This window comes from Colius striatus, unplaced genomic scaffold, assembly GCF_028858725.1.
Source record: "Colius striatus isolate bColStr4 unplaced genomic scaffold, bColStr4.1.hap1 scaffold_34, whole genome shotgun sequence".
Taxonomy (NCBI): Eukaryota; Metazoa; Chordata; class Aves; order Coliiformes; family Coliidae; genus Colius; species Colius striatus.
The window spans coordinates 370,555-392,440 of NW_026908518.1; the positions used below are offsets into that span (position 1 = coordinate 370,555).

General features: G+C 55.4%; 2 protein-coding genes and 1 gene segment (V, D, J or C); all 3 read right to left on the reverse strand.

Annotated features, from left to right (window-relative positions):
* LOC133629226 (M1-specific T cell receptor alpha chain-like) overlaps positions 1–12,598 on the reverse strand; it is a 142,636-nt gene extending 130,038 nt beyond the window's left edge. Inside the window, exons 1-2 of the mRNA XM_062019885.1 lie at positions 12,487–12,598; positions 8,911–9,196 (exon numbers count right to left, since the gene is read on the reverse strand). Coding sequence (XP_061875869.1) covers positions 8,911–9,196; positions 12,487–12,535 — 335 coding nt within the window. The 5' untranslated portion in view covers positions 12,536–12,598. The remainder of the gene's footprint in view (positions 1–8,910; positions 9,197–12,486) is intronic.
* On the reverse strand, positions 2,360–4,613 carry LOC133629228 (Ig heavy chain V region C3-like). The segment is given in 2 exon segments: positions 2,360–4,132; positions 4,501–4,613. Coding segments are annotated over 2 exon segments (396 nt in total).
* A 2,683-nt stretch (positions 12,599–15,281) lies between the features above and the next one.
* Positions 15,282–20,827, reverse strand: LOC133629215 (guanylate-binding protein 1-like). The gene is made up of 11 exons (XM_062019874.1): positions 20,733–20,827; positions 19,505–19,716; positions 19,294–19,421; positions 18,823–18,932; positions 18,323–18,525; positions 17,982–18,224; positions 17,404–17,684; positions 16,642–16,854; positions 16,446–16,548; positions 16,123–16,316; positions 15,282–16,024 (listed from the first exon to the last, which is right to left on the reverse strand). The coding sequence occupies exons 2-11, from the start codon at positions 19,695–19,697 to the stop codon at positions 15,848–15,850; spliced, it is 1,845 nt and encodes a 614-aa protein (XP_061875858.1). The 5' UTR covers positions 19,698–19,716; positions 20,733–20,827; the 3' UTR covers positions 15,282–15,847.
* Between the last annotated feature and the right edge of the window lie 1,059 nt (positions 20,828–21,886).

A 21,886-nucleotide genomic window follows, 5' to 3' on the forward strand; every position in this document is an offset into this window, starting at 1 on the left:
ACGTGTGCTAGAAGTTCTGAGCTCATCAGATGCATTGAGAGGCAGAGAAGGAGGTTGCAAAGATGTCAGCAGCAGCCATTGTAACTCTCCTCTAGGAGAAAACCATCGCTGAGGAGAAATGCACTGGGAAAAAAGATTGCTGCTGTTCATTGAATCAATGAGGAAAGGAAGAAAACCTCCCCCAGAAACAGGCAGAGGAGGCTCATGCTGAAGGGGACAAGAGGAATTTCCTTAAGCCTCCCCACACCATCCTCTGGTTCCAGCAAAGCTGCGCAATGAAACAACAGATTTCTTTGTCCCTTGTGGAGCAAGTGGTTCAGTACTTACAGACTGGAAAAGGTCCTTCGTGTAATCTTAAAACCAATGGAACTGGTGCCACTGGGAAAAGAACTTGCAGACAATTTTGACAGGCAATGGAGTGTCTCCATGCAAATGCTGTTCATTCCTTGCTCTCTGTGCCAGTGTCCCTTCCCTCTGCCGGGTGAGCTTTGCTAGGCACAAACAACAGCTTTCTCTGATAACCTGCTGCAGCTCCATGTTCCTGCAGAGAATGCCCAGATAGCCCAGATGTGTCTGTTACTCCAGAAAGGGAAAGGGGATGCAGACACTGCGGAGGCTCCAAGGCAGTAACACCCCTGCTTTGGGCACCGGGAAAACCGGGAGGTGCAAAGGTTTCCCCGATAAAATTGACTCGAAGCCCAAAGCACAAACGGTAAGAAATCAAATCAATATCCCGTCAAACTGGAAGCCAGGAAACATCAGGAAACACTTGTTCATTCTCTTCTTCTTTTAATAAGGACCATGGAGGGAATGTCAAGCACAACTTCACACTCCTACTGCACTGCTCTGAAAGCCTCATGCTCAAGAACATCGACCAGCTCAGGGCCTGAGGGAAATCAACGCCCTGACAGTTATGTCCAGCCCGTGATGCCAAACCCTGAGACATTGTTTTCCTCTACCCATGAAAAATGTGTGTATTTTACTGTTCTAGACCAGAAAGGTGCCTTTTCCTCTGTCTCCTGCTGGAAGAGCAGAATCAGATCATCGTCACCTTTGCCTGGGGCAGCCAGACTGCAGCACAAAACACTCAGTTGTGCAGGACTGTATTCCCACAAGGATTTAGGAATAGCTCAGTGTTATTTGGCAACAGGTTTTGTAGCCAATAGATATGAGTCAGGGCAAAGGCAGAGTGCACTCCAACCTGCACTTCACCATACAGCCTCTCAGCTTCTCAATCCATCCTCCTGCATCATAAATGCTCCCAGCCCTTCACACACATCTCTGCACACCAACTTTGTACTACAAGCAAGCCAAAGCTCTGCTTCCTGCACCTGCCATTGTGGGACACCACTCTCTGCTTGGCAGCTGCTGCAGACAAATGCTGAGCACTCTGTCTCCTCTGGCAGTCGATTTTTGGTCTATGCTGCTGCAGGGCTACTCCAGGGTGACACTGGCAGCACAGTAATACACTGCTCCATCCCCTTGCTTTGCTGCCTGGATCTGCAGGGTGCATCTGTTCTCAGAGCTCAACACTGATCCCTTAAAGCCACTCTGGAAACCTTCTCCATAGGCATCACCCTCCTTGTAAATCCAGTCCAGGCTGCCACGGGGCTCTTCTAACCCAGGAAAGACTGAATCAAACAGTGGGGCTAAATCCTGCAACAACCTCAGGGATCCTCGGGCCAAAGAGCACAGTGCTGAGTGGGTCTGTCACATCCCCTGTCATGCACCAGCATCCAGGAAAACGAAACAATGCTGTAAAAGACCACACTGAGAGCAACGTGGGGTGGGATCTTCAAACACTGGCATACACCTTTAGCAAAAGCCACCTGGTGAGGCAGCACTGGCAGATGCTGATCAAGCTGGCCCTGCCCAATCTAAAGTTCCTCGTCCTGCACAAAGGGATAAAGTCCCTGGAGGGCATATGAAGAATAGGTTAAGGAAGCCAGTCTGGGTCAGTCTTGCCTCTGGCAAAGGCAAACCCAGATGTGAGACAGCTTTTCCCAGGGACCCGGCTGGGGTCCCGGCTCCCGGCGCGGTGCCCGCTGCCCGCCTGCTCGCCCCGAACCGCCCCGCGCAAGGGACGGGCTGGCAGCCGCCAGCGGCCCCGCGCGGGTCTTTCCCCGTGCCCCGCATCCCCAGCCCGCCCTTGCCTCGCTCCCATCCCCTCCCCGCGGGGACCGAGGCACGCAGCAGCTTGTGCCGCAGCCAGGGGCACGGCGGGGACCGCCTGCACAAACGGGCTGACGGAACCTGCTGCAGCTCAACGAGGGCGGCACCAAAGTCCTGCTCCAACGTGGCCAGTGCCAGGACAAGGGGTAACGGGCACAGGCTGGAACGCAGCTACTTACACTGGGACAGGAGAAGAAACTCCTTTATTGTTTAAGTGATGCAGCCCAGGCTGAAGCTGCCCAGGGAGGGTGTGGAGCCCCTTCTCAAAAGCTTTCCAAACCCTCCTACACCTCTTCCTGTGTGTCCCAATCAAGGGGAAAGAGCTTTAAGAGGGGGCTGGGTTCTATAAGCTCTAGAGGGCCCTTGCAACCCCCATCATTCTAGGATTCAGAGATTCTGTGTGAGCTCAGCCCTGGTCAGGTCGCCCCTGGACTCCCTGGTGCACTTCACAGCTCCCCACACAGGACAATCTCGGGCACAGAGGAGAGAGGCCAGTGAAGGGCAAGGAGCTGATAACGGGGCTGGAACACCTCTGACATGAAGCAAGGCTGAGGGAGCTGGGACTCACTCCCCTGGACAAGAAAAGTCTCAGGGGGGAATTTCATCAATATCTAGAAACATGTCAAGGGAGGGTGCAGGGAAACAGGGTGAAGGTTTTTAAGTGGAGCTCAGGCACAGAACAAGAGACAATGTACACAAACTGCCAGGTTTTGTAGGCAACAGATATGGGTCAGGGCAAAGCCACAGTGCACTCATCTGCACCTCACCCTACAGCCTCTCAACTTCCCAGAGTACATCCTCCTGCCCTTCATCCACATCTCTGCTCAGCACAAGCAAGCCAAAGCTCTGCTTCCTGCATCTGCCATTGTGGGACACCAGCCTCTGCTTGGCAGCTGCTGGAAAGGAACGTTGAGCACTGTGTCTTCTGTGGCAGTCAGGTTTTGCTGTATGCTGCTGCAGGGCTACTCCAGGGCAACACTAGCAGCACAGTAATACACTGCTCCATCCCATCGCTTTGCTGACTGGGTCTGCAAGGTGCATCTGTTCTCACAGCTCAGCACTGATCCCTTAAATCCCAGCTCACAAAGAAGGGCTGAGAAATAGAGATGGCAACAGGACATCTCGATTCACATGAAAGGAGACACCATGTGTCTCTCATTTCTCAGTCAGACAAGGAGCTTGTCCTGATTTTCCCATTCAGAAAGAGAAGCTTTTCCATCTAGAGGCCTTTTGTCTTTCCCAAATTGGGATGGTGAGGAATTCACTCTGCTGACCCTTGAACAGCTCTGAATGAGCACAGCAGGGACAAGGACGTCTCACAGGCAAGGGACAGCTTGTCCCCTACGCTGCCCTCCTAAATCCTGCTCTTTCAAGATGGGCTGCAGTGCCCCATGAGCAGTGTCCAGCCCCAGTGCACAGCACCAGATGAGTGGCAGGTTGGTGCCTGTCGGGAAATTGGCACTGCCAGGAAAGGAGCTCTTAGAGAAACGCCAGAATCATCTATGCTGTGCAGCGATGGCTCCTCTCTACCCGCCTCATTTAGAAAGGTACCGAGAAACCTCAGCATTCACTGTCTCCAAGCCACCTGCAGCCTGTGCTGGGACGCTGCCAGGAGGTTTCTGTTACAGCTCAGATGCAATTCCTGTCTCCGTGGGCGTTGCACAGAAGTAGCGGGCAGAGTCCTGTGGGCTCAGGGCACTTAGAGACAGAGATGTCTCAGACCGGGAATCGTCCCGGGACACCGTGGCTCGACCATCCACTGCCCGTCCGTATCGAATCACTGATGAATCAGGGTAGATAAGGGACACCCACTCCAGGCTGCCGCCGGGTGCCTGACGGTACCAGAACATTCCGTAACTCCCGAAGTTGAAGCCGTGTCCGCGGCAGGAGAGGAGCACGGAGTCCCCGGGCGCTCGCTGCCCTCCGCCGGCCTCCACCAGCCTCAGCTGCGCCCACACGCCTGTGGACGGACGGACGGACGGACGGAGAGCGCGGGCACCGGGCACGGCGCGCCCACGGCCCGAGGACGGGCACCCGCCGCCCCAGCGCCCCCCGCCCGGCCCGGACACAGCCGCCACCCCGCTCTGGCCGCCAAAGCCCCGCGCCCGGGACAATGCCCCGCCGGCCCTCGTCGGGGCTCAGCCGCGGCTGCTCCCGCACTGGGGCAAGCCGGACACACAGCGCTTCCCTCGCTCTCCTCCTCCCTCTCTCCTCCTCACTCGCCCTCGCCCTCTCCCGCCTTCTCTCTCTCCCTCTCCTCCTCCTCTCTCTCCATCTCCCGCCGCCCCAGCCCCGGGCTCGCCGCCCTCCCCGCCCGCCGCCTCTCACCTGCCGGCCCCAAGGCCAAGCCCAAGCCCAGCAGCCACGGCCCCAGCCCGGCCGCCATCGGCGGAACAAGGGCCCGGCGGGGCCGCACACGAGCCGAGCGGAGCCGAGCTCGGGCCCGCCGCTGCCCGCCCCGTCGCCTCGGCCCCTCGCCGCCACAGCGCCCGCGCCTCTGCCCGAAGCCCGCACGGCCGCCCCGGCCCGGCCCGGCCCCCCGCACCAAACGCCCCTCCGAGCACCCACACGGCCGCCGCACCGCAAGGGGCGGGACGTTCTGCAGGGAAACACTGCAGGGTTGTGGTGCACAACAAATTGGCCGCGATCCAGCAACGGGCGTCGGAGGCAAAAGCAGCCAGTGGCATCCTGCGCTCTCTACCCCTCCCTCTCCCTCTCCCTCTCCCTCTCCCTCTCCCTCTCCCTCTCCCTCTCCCTCTCCCTCTCCCTCTCCCCCTCCCCCTTCCCCTCCCTCTCCCTCTCCCTCTCCCTCTCCCTCTCCCTCTCCCTCTCCCCCTCCCCCTCCCTCTCCATCTCCCCCTCCCTCTCCCTCTCCCTCCTCTCCCTCTCCCTCTCCTCCCATCCTACTGGCTGCCAGCGGCAACTCGCGGGTCTCTCCCTGTACCCCGCCCCCCCATCCCAACCTGACCCTTCTCCCATCCCCTGTCTGCAGGGATCGAGGCTTAAATGATCCCATACACCGCTGTTGCTCCTTGCCCTGTGCCACCCTCCAGCTTAGGTGGGTAAAGAGAAAGTTGTTTCAATTGCCAGGGTACCCTTTGGGTGTCTTTGCCTGTCATTCCTGCCATGACACAAGCAGGTGTCCTTCAGATCCAGTCTGATGATGCTCTGTGTACTTCATCTTTCGTGCTACTGGGTAAAAACCTCTTGTAGTAGACGTGATGCAGCTGCAGGAGGCTCCTTGTTCTCTTCATAGAACAGGCCAAGCTGAGTCCTTGGGTTGTCCAAATCACCTTTGGGTTCTCAGTGCTGGCAAACAGTAAGTGCAACCACAGGGTAACTCCATCATCATCATCATCTTTGCTTTCCTGTTCCTCACCCCTCCTGTGATGTTCCTTGGCAAGGCTGATTTTGCACGAGTGGACATGGGGCTCATGTTAACGTGGTGTTTCAGAGCACAGTGATCCTGGAAGGACAGAATCAGCCCTTCTAAGGGAGCTGCTTCATTTTCATAGGCCACCACAGAGAACTGGCCCTTGTGGAACTTGGCATTCCCTGGAGATCTGAATGCCTGCAGGAGGAATGTCAGTGTTTGCCCCAGGAGCTGCCAGTACCAGAAGAGATTCCAGTCCCTGTCCTCACTGGGGGACTGGCAGGGCAGAAGCACTCGTTTCCCAACTGTGGCTGACACCTCAGAGAAGAATTGCTCTGGGGGATCACCTCCAAGCAGACCTGCAACACAGGCAGAAATACACCTGTAGAGCAGCTTGCTTCCTTCTCTCACTTGCTCTGTCTTTTGTGTTTGCCCCAAACCTGGCTGTCTTTCCAAAGGAAAGTATCTACTTCCATCACCCCTCTGCATTTCTCCCTTGTCCCTTCTCCATCTTGTCAGCACAGACCTCTGTGTAGCCTACTAGAACCTGTGAGACACAAAAGGAAAAGCACACACACATCCACCTGACTGGATTAGCAGGACACACACATGGTGAAGATGATTTTTCCTGCCTCCCATATCCCTGTTCCCTGAGAATCCCTCAGCACACTGTAGAACCAGACTCTCAGCAGCACAGGGTTCCAGAGCATGTCAGTCACACCTCTGGGGTGAGGAGGGCAAGAACAAAGGCCATTCACCCATTGCCTTTGCTTGTCTTCACAGCAGAGCAACAGTCTCTGTGGCTTTCTGCACGTTGTCATGCCTTTCCTCTCCCTTTGTAAGCTCTTCTGTGTAAGGGAACATCTCTCCCTTGCTGTAGAGTGCATCTGCTCCTGTGTGCTCTTTGTTGCTGGGAGGGCTTTTGAAAGCACAACAGCTTCTCATAACGTTCAGGGCTCTGGGAAACACAGATGTAGGTTTCAGGTGTCTTTTAGCCCTTGGTTTTGGAAGCAGCTGCTCAGTATTTGACTGTTCATAATGACTTGGAGATGGGGAGGAAGCTAATAAAAGGGAAAGAAAGATATTTTAATGTGTAAGGGGTTGGCTCAGTGCTGGCTGGGGCAGAGCAGGAATGGAGGGACCTGCAGCCCCATCCCCAGTGCAGCTCTACACCTGTGCAAGGCATAAAGACAGGGCTTGGGGCTCCCCCACATGCTGCTGGCACGGTGGTGAGGAAAGGGACTGAGTCTGTGACAAGCAAAATCGTGGTGTTTGGAGCCTCTAAGTGGAGAAATAGAGAGAGAACTGTCTGGATGACCAGGCCCAGAGAGTGGTGGGAAATGGAGTGAGGTTCAGCTGGATGCTGGTCACCTGTGGTGTTCCTGAGAGCTGGATGAATGACAGAGGCCAGAGGATGGGGATCAATGGCACAGAACTGAGTTGGAGGCCAGTGGCCAGTGGAGTTGCACAGGGATGGGTTCTTGTTCAACATCTTCATCAACCACCTGGGTGAGGAGACAGAGGGACCCTCAGCAAGTTCCCTGCTGGCACCAAACTGGGAGCACTGGCTGATTCCCCAGAGGCTGTGCTGCCATTCAGCGGGATCTCGTCCAGCTGGAGAGTTGGGCAGAGAGGAACCTGCTGAGGTTCAACAAGGACAAGGGCAGAGTCCTGCAGCTGGGAAAGAACAACCCCCTGCACCAGGCCAGGCTGGGGGTGACCTGCTGGAGAGCAGCTCCAGGAGAAGTACCTGGGAGTGCTGGCTGAAAATAAACTGACCATGAGCCAGCAACGTGCCCTCGTGAGCAAGAAGCCAATGGCATTCTTGGGGCATGAGGAAGAGTGTGGGCAGCAGATCAAGGGAGGTTCTTCTCCCCCTCTGCTCTGCCCCTGTGAGGCCTCATCTGGAGTCCTGTGGCCAGTTCTGGGCTCCTCAGCTCCAGAGGGACAGGGAAGTGCTGGAGAGAGGCCAGTGCAGGGACACCAGGATGATCAGGGGACTGGAGCATCTTTCACACAAGGAAAGGCTGCAGGACCTGGGGCTGTTTAGTACGGAGCAGAGGAGACTGAGGGGGATCTCATTAATAGTTACAACTATGTGAATGGTGGGTGGTTGGGACATCCCTCTTTTCTATAGTATCTAGCAACAGGACAAGGGATGGTGAGATAAAGCTGGAACACAAACAGTTCCATTTAAACATAAGGAGGAACTGTGTCAGTGTTTGAGTGAGGGAGCCCTGGCACAGGCTGCCCAGGGAGGGTGTGGATGCTCCTTCCTTGGAGCTCTTCAAGACCCCCATGGACACATCCCTGTGTGACCTGATCTAGGTGACCCTGCTTCTGCAGGGGGTTGCACTGGATGATCTCTAAAGATCCCTCCCAACCCCACCATTCCATGATTCCCCAGGGCTCAGTGTTGCTGCCTGCTCTGATTGGCAACTTCAACGATCTAGATCTTAAACCCAGACATTTCTGTGGTCTACCACATCACTTCTCTTCCAACACCTCCCTCCCTGCTCTAAAACACGAGGAGGCAGAAAGAGGCCAGCACATTGTTTCTCAGAGCCCTTCCCAGTGCCATTGGGTCCAAGCCAGGACAGACAGACCAATTGCCAAGTGGGACACAGACAGACACCCAAAAGCGTGCCCCAGGCTGATATAATTCAGCGAACTCCTCCAGAGCATGAGCAGAGTCACCCCCCCTCCCCCCCCGACGCCGATGCGTTTTGCACCAGTAACGACCCGAGGAGAGCTGGGGACCGATGGCAGCAGGATGCGACCGGACCCGAGGAGACTGGACCCGAGGAGAGCTGGGGACCGATGGCAGCAGGATGCGACAGGACCAGAGGAGCGCTCGGGATCGATGGCAGCAGGATGCGACCGGACCCGAGGAGAGCACGGGACCGATGGCAGCAGGATGCGACCGGACCCGAGGAGAGCTGGGGACCGATGGCAGCAGGATGCGACTGGACCAGAGGAGAGCTGGGGACCGATGGCAGCAGGATGCGACCGGACCCGAGGAGCGCTCAGGACCGATGGCAGCAGGATGCGACCGGACCCGAGGAGCGCTCGGGACCGATGGCAGCAGGATGCGACCGGACCCGAGGAGCGCACGGGACTGATGGCAGCAGGATGCGACTGGACCTGAGGAGCGCTCAGGAGCGATCGCAGCAGGATGTGACCGGACCCGAGGAGCGCTCGGGACCGCTGGCAGCAGGATGCGACCGGACCCGAGGAGCGCTCGGGACCGATGGCAGCAGGATGCCACCCAAGCGGCGGGCGGCAGCGCCCTCTATCGGCCCCTCCGTGCCACCCGCGCCGGTTCGTGTCCGACCGCAGCCCCGGCTCGTCTCGCCGTGTCTAACAACGCGCACCAGTACACGGCAGCATCCCCGTGCCGGGGCTTGGAGAGCCACAGCCCGCTGGAACGCCGGTCTGCAGACACCCACAGCCGCCCCGACGGCGACCGCAGCTCCTGGGACCCTCGGAGAGAGCTCACGAGCCATTGGGGAGCCCGGCCCGGCAATTGACGGTACCAGTGGATGAACTCGGTTAACTTGATGTTGGGGTGGGAGCAGTTGATGGTGATGGCGATGCCTTCGGTGGTCTCTGCCCACGGCTCCTGCTGCACCTGAGCTCTGCCCGCAGCCACTGCCGAGGGAAAAGAAGGGAAAAGCGCTCACAAGCTGCTCCGTGCCCAGCCCCGACTGCTGCTGCCCCCCTGCAGCAACGCGCCCCGTTAATTGCTGGTGCAGAGGGAAGTGGCCGTTAATTGCTGGCACAGAGCCGAGCGTGGGAAGGTGCACCTCTCTCCAGGTTGCCTCAGAGGCCATGTGCTGCACACCTCTCATCACTCACTCCTAGTCCAATCCTTTGCACCCTCTCCAGCTGATTCACGTTTTCATTGCCACTCAGTGCCCAGAAATGAATGCAGATGTTCATCTGGCTCTCCAGAGCTCAGACATGGAAGGACTAAGCTCTCATATCCTCCCTTCCCTGTGACAGCACAGCACTCTGACTTCTCTTCAGCTATGGACCCACTGCAATCCCCAAACCATTTACTGACCAGTGTCTTTGCACTGTCACATCTTTACTTATATCTCTGAAGTAACAAGGTAAAAGCTTCACTCTGTCACCATCAGCTCTGGAGAAGCTCAAGCCCAGCATCTGCTCCAGTGCAATGTGCTTGTGCTTAGTGGCCAGCACAGAAAGACCCAAATATCTCAAAGGGTGATGCTGTTCCTTCCAGATATCTCAGATGATGAGGGGAAGGGAAGTGGCCGTTAATTGCTGGCACAGAGCCGAGTGTGGGAAGGTGCACCTCTCTCCAGGTTGCCTCAGAGCCCATGTGCTGCACACCTCTCATCACTCACTCCTAGTCCAATCCTTTGCACCCTCTCCAGCTGATTCACGTTTTCATTGCCACTCAGTGCCCAGAAATGAATGCAGATGTTCATCTGACAGCTCTCCAGAGCTCAGACATGGAAGGACTAAGCTCTCATATCCTCCCTTCCCTGTGACAGCACAGCACTCTGACTTCAGCTATGGACTCACTGCAATCCCCAAACCATTTACTGACGAGTGTCTTTGCACTGTCACATCTTTACTTATATCTCTGAAGTAACAAGGTAAAAGCTTCACTCTGTCACCATCAGCTCTGGAGTAGCTCGAGCCCAGCATCAGCTCCAGAGAGAGGGGACTCAGCCCTGTCCCAGCAGAGCTCCCTGGCCATGCTCTCAGCAGAGGCTTTGGCTTACACTTGGTCCCCAGCAGAAGCAGCTCCAGAGAGAGGGGACTCAGCCCTGTCCCAGCAGAGCTCCCTGGCAATGCTCTCAGCAGAGGCTTTGGCTGCACTGGCTCCCCAGCAGAAGCAGCTCCAGAGAGATGGGGAAAACCCCACACAGCTGGAGAGGCAACAACAAGAGACCCTCAGGCTGAGCTGATGGAGGAGGGAAAGAGCTGCACATGGCACATCCTCATGCCTGGCTGCTCTGGGACATCCAGCTGAGGATGGCTGGATCTTCTCCCTGACAATGACACTTCCAACAGCCCCACCAGAGTGGCCCAGGCTGACTCCAGTTGCCTGTGTTATCCCCTCCAGCACCTGAGCTGAGTCTGCTGCCTGCACTGCTGCATTCCTGCCTTGGAAACGCTGGGACCTTTCATCCCAGAGCTCAGAAGCAGCCTTCACTGGGCAATGGGCATGGCCCAGAGCTGGAAATGCAAAGGCAGCAGTGTTGGAAATGCCTCAGGCAATTGTTACCTCTGCTGAGGCTGCCTCAGGTCCTGCAGCCATGAAGGGCAGCTAGAAAAGGCAACCCAAGTCCCTGCTCTCTCATCCACCTCTCCTGCCTCCTCCTCAGGAACAAGTGAGTCTGGAGCCCCTTCTCTTCCCCTCTCCCCCTGCTAAAGTAACTGTGGCCAGCCCAGAGGAGGAACCCCAGGAGTCCAGCCTGAGATTCTGTGCTGAGGACACAGCTCACGGCATCGCTTTGGCAGAGGCTGAGCAGCCAGGGCTGCCCTTGCACAGCAGGGCACAGGGGGCTCTGCAATCATGGCCAACATCTCCCTCCCCTGCCTTATTCTCTCTCCCATCTCCTGTTGTGCTGGGCTGTAGGAGTCCCTGAGCCAAGCTGGGGCATGTGCTGGCCGCTGGCCCTGCGTGGGGCAGGGAGATGGATGCCCTGTGGCATCTCCCCTGTGGGTGATGGGCACAGACCTTCTGCAGCTGCTGCTGCTGCTCTCCCTGCTCTGGCTGCCTCCTCTACAAGCTTCCCACCTCAGAGCCATGCAAGTTTTCTGCATCCCAGCTTAGGACTCTGAGTAATCCTTTTGCTGCTGGGCATTGCCTCGTGTTGCCAAGGAGCAAAGGCAGTGCCTTGGGTGGCAGGGACAAGGTGGGGACACAAGCTGGGTTCTGATCAGTGCCAGAGCAAAGAGAAGCTGGGACATGGGGCAGTGGGGCCCTTGCAGTCACTGACTCTTGGAGCTGAGCAAGAGCAGCCCCTCCCTGGGCTGGGTTGTTGCACAGCCCAGGCAGCTCCCTGCAGCACCGTGTCTTGCACAGCACAGAGGTACAAGGCACTGTCAGAGACCTCGAGTGCCTCCAGCTGCAGGAGGCTGTATTTCCCCGTGGTGTTCAGCACGGTCCTGAGTCGCCCATTGACCTGGGAGGCAGATCTTGCCTGAAGGGAGAGCAGCTGGGGAGCTTGGCCTTTCCTCTGCTGGTACCAGAGCAAGCCTCGAAACACAGAGCTCTGGTAAGTGCAGGTAGTTTGGAAGGTGTGTCCCTGCTTGAGTTTGACTTGTGTTTCAGGCTGGGTGATGCTGACCTGCCCCAAGGTGCCTGGAAGGAAGAGAAGGTCAGTAGCTGTGCAGGGAAAGGCTCTGGGCAACAACACTCCTCCTGCTTGCCCATCCCTGTCAGCTCAGAGGGCTCCTCAGCTCCCTGAGCACATGCAGGGCTGAGCTGAGTGGCAGCAAGGGTTGCAAGCAGGAGAAAAGGGGAGGCCATGGCAGACACATGCAGGCAGCAGACAGAATGGGAGCCCTGCTCATGGCAGTGGGATGGGAGCTTGAAGGGCCCCGGGGCAGCTGTGAGCAGATGTGCTGATGAGCATGGGAAAGGGAGAACAGAGGGACAGCAGAGAGAGCTGAGAGCTCCTGTGCTGAGAGCAGCTGGGTCAGAAGAGACAGGCACAGAGAGGCAGGGTTGAAAAGGCAGAGAGGAGATGGAGAAGGGCTCTGAGGGATCTCTCCTTTGTGCTTCCCAACAGCAAGAGCACCTTGAGAGCAGCAGGGCAGAGCCACAAATGCCAGCTGACATTGCCCAGCGCTCTCCTGGCCTTCAAGAGCATTTCCCCACATGGTCTGAGGAGGCTGCTGAGGGTGTCCCAGGGGAAGAAGAAGTAGGTGCTGAGCTCAAAAAAGGCAGGACTTACCCAGGAGTGTCCCCAGCAGGGCAGTGAGGATGAGGGCTCCCAGGTGCATGGCGAGAGCAAGCTGCCTGTTTGCTGTGTGATAGAGAGTGAGCAAAGCAGCTGCCAGCCCCGAGCTGCCAGAGCTGCAGGAAACGACTGTGCTGGGGCAGCAAAGGGAGGAGAGAAGGGCTGTGTTGTTGCTGTGCCTGGGAGGCTCCCTGTGGGCTTGTCCCTGCTGCAGCAGCCAGCCCTGTGGCTGCCTCAGCCCAAGGCAGCATCAGCATCTCCCCAGGGAGGGTCCCTGGGGGTGCCAGTGCTGGGAAGAGGCTGTTCCAGCTCAGCTCCCAGAGCAGCCCTCACCTCCCCATCTGCAGGAACCTGCTCTGCTGCACACTCACTGCTGGGACCCTGGGCAGTTCAGGGGCTTTCTTACTCACCCAGGCTGCCCATCTTCCCCTGGGGGCCTCAGCTCCTGGGAGCTTCTTGTTGCAGGAGACTCTTGTGTTCCCCCCATCTCTTGTTTCTTTCCTCTGTCTGCTGGGAACAATTGTCTTCCCCAAACAGGAGAGGAGGTCTAGCTGGTGCTGAGCTGCAGATATCACCTGGCAGTCCTGGCCCTCCCTGGTGTCCTGCATTCCCTGCCAGATCCTGAATTCACCCTCAGAGCTGTTGGAGTGGAGCTGAGGATGATACAGCTGAACAGCACTGCCAGGGGGGATGCAATACACAGCTTGCTTCCCCATCCAGGTGCCAAAGGGGCATTGATGACTCTTTGATGACTCTGTGAATCTATGATGGCTCTATGATGGCTTTATGGCTCTATGATGGCTCTATGGCTTAGCTATGATGACTCTGATGGCTCTGTGACTCTATGATGGCTCTATGGCTTAGCTATGATGCCTCTGATGGCTCTGTGACTCTATGATGACTCTATGATGGCTTTATGGCTCTATGGCTTAGCTATGATGACTCTGATGGCTCTGTGACTCTATGATGACTCTATGATGGCTTTATGGCTCTATGATGGCTCTATGGCTTAGCTATGATGACTCTGATGGCTCTGTGACTCTATGATGACTCTATGATGGCTTTATGGCTCTGTGGCTTAGCTATGATGCCTCTGATGGCTCTGTGACTCTATGATGACTCTATGATGGCTTTATGGCTCTATGATGGCTCTATGGCTTAGCTATGATGACTCTGATGGCTCTGTGACTCTATGATGACTCTATGATGGCTTTATGGCTCTGTGGCTTAGCTATGATGCCTCTTTTATGACTCTGACTTTATGATGACCTTATGGCTCTATGATGGCTCCATGGCTTAGCTATGATGACTCTTTGATGGCTCTGTGACTTTATGATGACCTTATGGCTCTATGATGGCTCCATGGCTTAGCTATGATGCCTCTTTGATGACTGTGAATCTATGATGGCTTTATTGCTCTATGGCTTAGCTATGATGCCTCTGATGGCTCTGTGACTCTATGATGACTCTATGATGACTTTATGGCTCTATGATGGCTCTATGGCTTAGCTATGATGACTCTGATGGCTCTGTGACTCTGTGATGACTCTATGATGGCTCTATGGCTTAGCTATGATGACTCTGATGGCTCTGTGACTCTATGATGACTCTATGATGGCTTTATGGCTCTATGATGGCTCTATGGCTTAGCTATGATGACTCTTTGATGGCTCTGTGACTCTATGATGACTCTATGATGGCTTTATGACTCTATGATGGCTCTATGGCTTAGCTATGATGACTCTTTGATGGCTCTGTGACTTTATGATGGCTTTATGGCTCTATGATGGCTCTATGGCTTAGCTATGATGCCTCTGATGGCTCTGTGACTTTATGATGGCTTTATGGCTCTATGATGGCTCTATGGCTTAGCTATGATGCCTCTTTGATGACTGTGAATCTCTGATGACTCGATGATGCCTCTCAGAGCACTCTATGACACTGATGACTCTGTGACTCTATGATGAGTCTATGAGCCTATGATGACTCTGTAATGACTGTGTGAGTCTGACAACTCTTATCACTGTGATGATACTGCAGGTGAACGTTTCTGTCCTCCTGGGAAGTGGTTAGAAGTGTTTCCCTTCCAGGTAAAGAAAAGTTGGGTTCCTGGAGACAGTTGAGTCAGGCCTTCACCACCAAAGACAGTGTGACCTTGTTCATGTCTTCAGATGAAGTGAGAGACCAGGTGCTCTGGGAGGACATCTTCTCTTGCAGGAGCCAGAATTCTCCAGGAAACTCTGGGCTAAAGCTGCATTTTGCTTGATAAAAACATGGCATTGCCTTTCTGCAATCTCTCTCCTTGGCATGGAAAAGGGGACAGTGCAGCCAGGCTGGGTTTTGTTAAGCATAGTGGCCTCTGCAGCACAGGTGGGCTCTAATCCCACCTTTGGGAGTGAAGAGGAGACTTGGCCTCATACCTTACCTCCAGTAAGGAAGAACCTTTCAGGAAGAACCAAAAAATCATCCACATGCATAGGGACTGGCTTAAAAAGAGCTTTCTTGAGAGAGATAGAGTTTTCCAACCTGTTTTCCCTTCCCTTGGACCTGATCTGCACCCACACAACCTGCAGCTACACCAACGTGGTCCTGTTTTAGCTTCTAAGCTTCAGATTTGCCCCTTTCACAGCAAGTACCAAGTGTTAAGAGCAGGGAATGCATTCTAAATAGGCCCAAAGTTTATTGAATAGCCATCAAGATTAGAGCTTTTGCCCCATTTCAGTACTTCACCCACCCCAATGCTTCTGAGCAGCAGCACACAACAACTATGGAACATGCTCAATACTCAGTGTTGTCAGAACCCCTGTTGAGGCTGAATGCATTTATAAACAACAGCAAAAGAGCACAATTCCTTGAGCAAGATCCTCCCAGTTTAGCTAAAATAAGGCAGCCCAGAAGGTTATAGTGTCTTTTCAAACTACCTGGCACCACAAATGCTTTGGCTTGAGCTCTGGCATGGAAGCACGAGACAAGTGAGCGTGGAGGTCGCTGCCCTGCTCTGCATCTTGCAGCAAGGACTCTCCCAGTTGAAAGGGGTGGGACTTGGGGACACAGCACACTGTGGCACTTCATTCTTGGGGAAAACACACACACACACACTTGGGTGTAAAGTTGGACACGATGATCACATGGGAACTCAGGGTCCTTAACCCATGGGGACTAACGTGACCGTGTTTGATTCAGCTTTGAGCAGGGTAAAGTGGAGCCCCACCTTTTGAGCTCCTCAGAGCAGTGGGGGCTTTGTTAGAATATTTCATCGTTTGGATGGGGGTAAATCTCCTTTTCACCTGCCCTGTTGGAGTGCAAGTCCCTCCACGACACACTGTGAACACAGGGGTTAGAAAGAAGGTCTTCATCATATCCTAAGGAACCGTATGACACCGAATGCAGTACCAAGTACTGATAATATCAGTTCAGCCACCCTCAGGATCTTGTCCCTTTTGCTCTTTCTTTCCTCCTCCAGTTTCTCTTTCACCATCTGCATGTCCTTGGCCTTCTCATCAAAGCCTTCTCTGCGCAACGCCTCCTCCTCCTGTGAAGACAAAGCTGGACTTGCAGGGGCACAGAAGCAAGGGGAGGGACCCCTTTGCCATTGCTGTCTGCTGGCCCCCGTGCTCTCCAACTTGTTACCTCTGTTTTAAGCCTGATCATCTTCTGGTTCTCCTCCAGCTGGATCTCACTGCTAAGATGCAGCTTCTTCCTCAGACATTTAGTGTACTCGTCCCAACTGCGTGAGAGGTTCTGCAGCTTCTGATTCTTTGCAGCCTCCTCCTTCCTCTGGACCTTCTTTTTCAGCTCATCTATCTCATTCTGCTCTTGAGCACCTGGTGGGAGAGAAGCAGCATGTGGCAAGGACAGGAGGTGAGCCCATGAGCCCCTGGGGAGGACTGTTGTCCCCCTCCATCACACTGGGCTCTCCACACGCAGTGGCATTGCTCCCACCCCGGAGTTACTTTTCATCTTCTTCTCCTCCTGTGTCAAGGAGAGGTCTGTGGTGAGGATGTTTTCAACCAGCTTCTTTCTTCCCTGGAGGAACTCCAGCAGGACAGCATCAGCCTGTGGGACCACAAGGAAAAGGAGAGTGGAGGGGAGAAACAGCAGCTGGGGGAAGCAGATGGGACAAGGAGCCTCCCCCTCTCCTGTTCCTACCTTCACCCCCTTGCCAGGCAGTTCCCTGTATCTCTTCAACAACTCCTTATGATCTTTCCTGAAGAGCTGGTAACCTCCTGGAGCTCTGTAGACACCAGCTCTGATCTGTCTCTCCATGCCTTGGGAGAGGTGCCTGAGAGCAGCCTCACACTTTTCACGGGACGCTTGCTCGTTGTCCTTTAAGAACTTCTCTTTCTTTCCCTCTACCTGGTGCTGTGGGAAAGATGCAGAGGGAAGGCATCAGCCACAGGAGAACTGTGGCTGCTGCTCTCACCATGGGCAAAGATCAAGCCTGGGAAACATGGGGTTTGAGATCCCCAGTGTGTGGGGTAATCATCTGGGTGGTAGATGGGGAGGCCATTCTGCACCCACAGACCTCTCTGGACCAAGGTACATGGGAGCAGAGAGCACACCAGGGGCCACAGACTTCATAAACCTCAGGGACAAGGATTAGTCAGCAGGACAGGGGGAGGCTGGAAGGCTGCAGGGTTCAGGACAGAGACACATCTCTGGGATAAGCAGGGATGGGATGGGATGGGATGGATGGGGTGGGATGGGATGGGATGGGATGAGGGGGATGGGATGGGATGGGATGGGATGGGGTGAGGGGGATGGGATGGATGGAGTGGGATGGGATGGGATGGAATGGGATGGGATGGGATGGGATGGGATGGGATGGGATGGATGGAGTGGGATGGGATGGGATGGGATGGGATGGGAAGAGGGGGATGGGATGGGATGGGATGGGATAGAGCCACCTACTAAGAGCTGTAGCTGGAAAGTGCCGATGTCATCCTCAAAAGCCCGTGCCATGAACAGCTCCAGCATCTCCTTCTCATACTGGCTGTGCAGCTCCAGCAGCTCCTCAAGAGTCTCTGTGGGCAGCTTCACCCTCTGTGCCATCAGAGCCTGGTACAAGGCCACAGCCTCTGTCACCGCTGCCGTGTTCTGCGCCTCTGCCAGGGCCAGCACCGCGCTCTCCACGCACGGCACGGCCCCGCTCCGGATGGCCTCCACGTAGGTCTCTGCCAGCTTCCCCAGCACTGCCAAGGAGGAACAAGGATGAGAGAGCTGTGGCCTGAACAAAACACAGGCTCCCTGCAGGCCCTGGGTCCTGCTGTGTCCCTGCTGCCTCCCTGATGGACTCTTCCTGGACTTCCCTTCCTATCGCTTTCTCACCCCACCTGCACCATTTGGGAGCTCCAAATGCAGAGGCAGGGACAGCAGCCAGCAGAAAATCTCTCCCTTTCCCCACCTGCATCATCTCCCTCTGCATCTGATGCTTCCCCACACAGTCCCCAGAGCTGCTGGCCACTGTCCCTCTGGACAGCAGTACTCACGGATCCCGGTTATGATGTGCCCACCAGGCACGGTCTTCACTGGAGACGTTTCCCAGATGTGGCAGCAGAATTTCTCCACCTGCTTCTGGAATTCAGCATCAATTTCATCATCCTGAAGCTCTTGCAAGCGATCCATCTCCCTCCAGTTGGCTGGGGGGCAAAACACAAAGCACTTGCGACCTGGAAAGAACTGCCGGATGCATTCCCTGAGCTGGTTGTACCTTTGGATCTCTGGGCTGGTACCTGTGGGGTAAGAGGACACTGAATAAGTCCAGGGGCCTGGGGCTGTTGTTGACTGAGGCTGAAGTGCTGCTGTGCCTGAGGCTGGACCATTCCCTTACCAGCCTTCAGCTTCAGGGCGTTCTCCAAGTATTGGTCCTCAGAGATGGGCTGCCCGTTCCTCCTCAGCTGCAGAGTGAAATCCCTCACAGCCCAGACAAATGTTGGGAAGAAGAGGATGAATTTATCTGAGTCCTTCAGTTCATCTTCACTGCTCTGGGGTGCTGCTTTCAGCTTGACAAGCTCAGTCAGCTTCAGGACATAGCTAGGGAGCTGGCTAAGGAAAGAGGGACCTCGGCTCTGAATGCAGGGGCATCGCCACCCTCCAACCACTCAGCACAGCATGGGGAAGCGAGGAGACCCACAGGGATGGGGAACAGCCTGGACCCACCAAGAGAAGGTGAGGGAAAGACATTGAGGACCCAGAAGTCAACGACATGGGACTTGTAAGGACTCAAAACATAATCCTGGAGCATTCTGCAGCTGTTTGATGAATCAGCATTTGTCAACCCCTCACCCACCACGCTGGGCATCCCCAGAGCTGCTGTCCCACCAAGGATACTGCAGCTGCTCCATGGCTTGCTGGTCAATGGTGCCTTTGCTGTTGTAGATCAGGGTGCTGGAGAGCAGCACAGCCAGCACAAAGATCCACATGTCATTCTGGGTGTCTCCCTGGAACAACAGCCCATAGCTCTTACCAACCAGGTGAGTGTAGCCCCAAATCCCCAGCCCTTGAATGCCCCTGGCCAACAGGCCATAGCACCAGCAGCTTTTGCAGATCCCCACTCCCAAGCCATCACCATGTCTTTCTGTAGCTGAGCTTCTCCTTTTCACTCTCAGGGTCCCACAGACCTCTACCTAAGTGCTCCCTGAGCTCCTCAGAATTTGGCAGCTCCTGTACCCTGACCTCCTTCCCCGTGACCTCTGGCTCTTCCCAGCACACAGAGTGAGGGCCACAGTAGGTGATGGGCCCAAAAGATCTCCAGCAAAGATGTGAAAAGGCCCCCCAAGGGAATTTCTCCTTCTTCCACACCTTCTCCACATCTCCCAGCCCTTCAGTGTCCAGCAGCACCAGCGTGTGTCCAGGCTGGCAGGGGTGAGGTAGGCACCACATCCAGATGCCTTTGGTCTGGGACTGCACGCTGGAGCCCAGGGAGAAACCTGTGGGGAGCACATGAGGGTCTGTGAATGCAAGGTAGGAAAACCCCAGGCCCTTTGGCCACCTGGGCTGGGACCCTCCTCACCTCTCCTCTCACGAGCCAGTCTGTTCATCAGGTAGGACTTGCCGGTGCGGTACAGCCCTGCGATGGCCACCACCACCACGGGCTGGGTGATCTCTGACAGCACCCTCAGGGCTTCCTGATGGATCACCAGCCCCTTCTCCTGGCTGTTCTCAATGAGGCACATGGGCTCTGACACAGGGGTTTCAGCTGCCATGGCTCAGGGCAAACGTGGCCTGTGAGGAGAGGGGGAGATGGGCTGGTGAACAAGGAGACCTCCAAGCTCCAATCTGGGACAGTCTTCAGCCTACATCACTTTGCCAAACAAATCACACTTGGCACCAAATTCCTTCCCCCACGCCTCCTCTTTTGCCTCACACCATGCTGTGAGGACAACAGTGATGGGAGAAAGGCACAGGAGCTTCCCCTTTGCCTCCCAACAGAAACAGCTCTGTTTGCCAAAGCCCAGGGAACGACTGGAGAGTCACCAGCATGCAGGAGAAGAGAGGTTTGGAGTGGAAACAGCAGCTCAGGGGAGCCTTGTGCATGTCTCCACTAATCACTGACCCCCTTGAACCCCCTCCCACCCTGCTCTGTGCCTCTCCCAAGGACATGGCCCACTTCTGCTTTCCTCCTTCCATAGGGTTGTGGTTTGTTGTGGTTTAACCCCTTCTGGCAGCTGCAGCTCACCCCAGGCAAAAGTGAGACAACCCATTGGATGGGAGACAATCAGATCAATAGTTGACATTGGCGAGGTTTCAGTTGGATTGCAAGCTGAGCTGCTGCTGAGGTTTAACCACAACAAGCCAGCAGCCAACTCCTAGAACAGCCTGTGGATGTGGAGGCACCACAGCAGCTCATCCCAGTCCCAGACACAGAAGCTGCCCCACTGCAGCCTCCCACACACCCCAGGACTCCTTCTGGCAAAGCCTTCACAGACACTGCCCATGTCTGGGCTCTGAATCCTCTCTGAAGACCTCCCAAGCTTTGCCCTTATCCAGGAACACCAAAGAGGTTGAGAGTGAGAGACAAGAGGTTTCTCCTCATATCATAGGTCAGGCCATGGATTCCATAGGTGAGTCCTGACACAGCAGAAGCCAGGGGGATGAGCACAGGCTCCCAGCCACCACATTCTCCTCACCCCAGAGACCCCCAGCAGACCTCTGGGCCTCTTCTTCCCCTCCACCCACTGGGGTCCCTGTTCCTCTGTGAGGCCAGAAAGTATCAGGAAGGATGAGGGGAATGGACTCACCATTGTCCTTGTTGGCACCTGCCTTGGGCTGCACCAACTGGGCTGCAGCCTGACTCCTGCTCTGCCTTTTATGCTGCACCCTGGCAGCTCGTTCCCCTCCTATTCCGGGAATAGGATGAGGCAGAAAGTGAAAGTGAAAGTCAGGGACAAGGGAAGAGGTGTAAACACCCATGGAGAGAGGGGGGCTGCCTGTGATATGGCCCCATTCAGCAGCCACCCACCAACACCTTGGCAGCTTAAAAAGAGAAGGAACAAGAAGCAAAGGCCATCCATGCAGGCATCTTACCTCCTTCACCTGATCTTCTACTCTTGGGGAGACACTGTTCTTGGGCATGGAGGATGTGGCACTTGAAATGAAGCAGCTTCTGTGGGCACCTCGACCTTCTAGGGTCCTAACCCATGAGATTCCACCCAGCAGGTCTTTCAAGAGGGCAAAGATACCTCCCCTGAAGTCTCAGGCTGCTGTCCTTCTTGGTGTCCTGCTTCTCCCCTGCAGGATCCTGACCTCCATCATCTCATGGCTGCTGCAGCTGGGGATACTCTGGGGTGTCCCCTTCAGTGCCACTCTCTGTCCTGAGCTCCCACTACTTGCACACCGTGGGTGCTACCTGTGGCCCCAGTGACCCAACGTTGGGCACCAGGGATGGGGATGGGAATCTCTCCTTGGTGCCACCACCCACCCTGGCACTGTAAGATCCCAAAAGGACCATGAGAGTGTGTTTAAGTAGGCAATGTGTCAGAGGAACACTTCCCACACGGGATTTGTACTGTAGCTGCTGCTTATTAGTGGAATCAACAGTTCAAAGCAAGCTTAATCATTACTTATGGATCATCACTTCTCATAGGGATGACTTATTCCACAGAGAATGGTGTTATTTACCCATACAAGTGACAGCAGGTGACACATTCACTCAGCTCCTGAGGTTACCCTTGAGGGGAGTCCCCACTCTTGGGGGCATTTCCAGACACACTCCAAAGAAGAGTGAGCAGGAATCCCACGTCCCACAGAAATGAGACTGGGCTTTGATCAAGTCAAGCTCCTTGATAATGCCTTTTGGCACTAAAAACCAGCCTGACTTTTATCTCCTTTTGCTGGGCACAGTGCCCTGCTACACTCCTGCAGTCAATCACCTTTATCTCCTGAAGTGGTAACT